The 2,850-nt window shown below is 40.7% G+C and overlaps 1 protein-coding gene across 3 annotated transcripts; it reads left to right on the forward strand.

Moving 5' to 3' along the window:
* The first annotated feature begins 505 nt into the window (after positions 1 to 505).
* LOC119989842 lies at positions 506 to 2,850 on the forward strand. Of its 3 annotated transcripts, none has more exons than XM_038835581.1 (5): positions 506 to 600; positions 946 to 1,391; positions 1,506 to 1,720; positions 1,843 to 2,210; positions 2,408 to 2,850. In XM_038835581.1, exons 2-4 carry the CDS (start codon positions 1,299 to 1,301, stop codon positions 2,177 to 2,179), a joined length of 645 nt encoding a protein of 214 aa, XP_038691509.1. In that variant the 5' UTR covers positions 506 to 600; positions 946 to 1,298; the 3' UTR covers positions 2,180 to 2,210; positions 2,408 to 2,850. The 3 variants fall into 3 exon arrangements, with proteins under 3 accessions (XP_038691509.1, XP_038691511.1, XP_038691508.1); XM_038835583.1 differs by having other exon boundaries at positions 515 to 600; positions 1,248 to 1,391; XM_038835580.1 differs by lacking the exon at positions 506 to 600 and having other exon boundaries at positions 871 to 1,391.

Raw genomic sequence — 2,850 nt, forward strand, 5'->3', positions numbered from 1 at the left:
AGCATCTTGGCTGGTCATTCTTGGAAAATCATGGTCTGCAAATGTGATGCAGATGCACTGCAACTTCCCTTTAAAATTGCAGGTCTTCTATTTCTTTAATACCTTTTGATTATAAAACATACCAAACTGTCTGTCAATGATGTATAAAACAATGCATTAGCAACTTTAAACTAGTTGGTTACTTGAATGTCAGTATCTTTACTCTTCTTGGTCAACGCCCTCAATAGACAGAGAGAGAGGCTGCAATGGCGCAGTGGCGTACCTGAGTTTACAGGGGCCTCGGGCGAACTCGAGAAAAGGGGCCCTTGTTTTCTTTTTTATTTATTTTAAAATAAAAAAATTTTCTTTTATTGGTTTTTTAGTGAAATATGTGGAGAATTGTTAGTTTTAATTGATTTTTTATGTTTGGATTAATATAAAATTAATATTATTTTCAAAAATTTGGGGCCATGGGGATTTAGGGGCCCGGGGCGACCGCCCGTGTCGCCCCACCCCAGGGCCGCCACTGCAATGGCGTTGACATTAATCTTGATGATGGTCATGGCTCTTGATGTCACAGCATTCACTCTTGCTCTTGTTGCAGAACAGTGGAGAAGCACTGTACGTATAGACTCCCATTTTTCTCTCTTACATTACTCTGTTTCGGTGTTTCTTACACTTTTCTCTGCATAAAATTCATATCAAGATTAAGAAGTATGCGATAGCTATATTGATATGCAAAGTTGAAAATCAAAGAACAAGAACTTGCAGAACAGCATAGCTGTTAAGACCGAACATTCATATAAATTGATCATGATTTGAATGCATGTCTTAACAAAGCTTCTTTCTTCAATTCCCATGCCTAATAGTTTCACTGTTATTTACTTATTTCTTTGACACTTTGTGTGCTTCGGCCTTGCTCTCCTCGCACGGGTTTGGGCTCGGTCTTGGCTTTGGCCCGGTCAGCTGAACCTGAGCAACATAAGTAGACTCTGCTGGGCCGGACCTGATGTGACAGTCTTTTCTTTTGACCCACTATGTGCTCAGCCAGCCAGCCCAATCCATATCCTGTTGTTTAATCTTTCATCATTTCTTGCTTTAAGGAAAGAAGATGCAAGCCAGCTTTCATTGGAAATATCAGTCTCCAATATCTTTTAATATTGTTGACTAGCTAAAAGAACCCAGCTCAGCCACTCAAATGATGTGCACAAAACTTCTTTATCAATTTTATATACCAACCACCATTGACTCTGCCTCTGGAAGTATAGATACCAAGATCCATAAAGAGATGATGAACAGAGGGAGAGAGATTGAGAGAGATGGCCTTGACACTGCTGATGATAATCATTGTTCTTCATGTCACAGCTTCTGCTCTTGCTCTTGTTCTTGCTTCAGAAGAGTCCAGAACTATTGTATGTATAGTCGTATAGATCTCCTCTTCCCCTCCTTAAATGTATATATATGATATATATATATATATATATCATATAACTTTATTGTGTATTAAACAAAACTTCTCATGTTAGGCTTTGATTGGAAGTGATGAATACTCCAACTATACTAACTGTATCTATGCCACAAACAAATGGACTCCCTTGAGAATTACTGCACTTGTTCTTCTATTGGCAAATCAAGTACTTATGATGAAGGCAAGCTTGTGGTTTTTCTCAGCCGAAAAGCCTTTGAATCCTAAAACATCATCTCCTACTCCTTGGGCAAGATTTCTTCTCATCATCTGTTGGTAGGTAATTTCTTAATCAGTGTCCTAATAGCATCTGTTAACAAACGCACACTAATTGGATTCAGATTTCTCTTGACTTCATTTTTGGGTGATTGAATCTTTTTCTTGATGTTTGAAATCAGGGCGGCGTTCTTCATCACTGAGGCATGGTTTTTGGTGGGTTCAGTGAGGAAGGCCGGCCAGACAAAGTACGGAGGGACCGTATTCTCGTCAGGATTTCTCATTTGCCAAACAGCCAAAGATGGATTTTTTCACAGGGAGAGAGTGTTTCATGAAGGGGCGGTATTCATCCTACTCATCAGTATTGCATCAAAAATGTACAATGTTTTCTATGTTGAATCCAATGAAAAAGAAACTGTAGATGGCAGTGACAGCACCGGTGAGAATTCGGAACTGACACAATGGTTTAGCTTAAGGAGATCAATTAGGAGATCAGGGACTTGGAGGTTTCTTCAGTAAGTTCACAAATGTTGTGAGAAGGCATTACTGGGTTATTTGCCAAATTCTGCTGCTTTGAGATTTCATTCTTTTTTGCTGTAAAAATGCTGAAAATGGAAGTTTATCTTGATGGTTATAGCACTCATATTCATGTCTAATGAACAAATTTGAAATTTTCTCTGATAAAGCTGTGATGCTCAAGCTGTCACAGGGGTTGTGTAACTCCTTCAAACTACACTCTTTTTGTAGGAAAATTGGCTCAAACGGGGTGTTGGAATCACGACAAGAGGTGTGTCATTCGAACAACCCATGCAGTGCTGCATCGCCTAGAGACCAGGGAGCTTGTTGCTTGAGTGAGGGACGTAGTCGCTCGAGCGAACATGCTTGCTTTCGCTGATGACACACCCGATACCAGAGAGCTTGCCGCTCGAGCAAGAGGCATAGTCCCTCGAGCGAAATCGTAATGACACGAATTTTAGGGCTGTTATAAATAGACGTTCGTGGACATTGGGGGGGAGTGTCCGGAAGCGTTCTAGTACAAAGAAAAATGCATATCTTCTATTGAAACCCTTCCAAACCTTCACGTACCAATGCCAGCGAACGTTCATGCCAAGCATACCCGCAATGTATGCCTGAACTTGGGCTGCAGAAGTAGAGTCTCCGGCCAGATTTGACACGACCCGCCACCATCA

Source organism: Tripterygium wilfordii, chromosome 21, assembly GCF_013401445.1.
Source record: "Tripterygium wilfordii isolate XIE 37 chromosome 21, ASM1340144v1, whole genome shotgun sequence".
Classification (NCBI taxonomy): Eukaryota; Viridiplantae; Streptophyta; class Magnoliopsida; order Celastrales; family Celastraceae; genus Tripterygium; species Tripterygium wilfordii.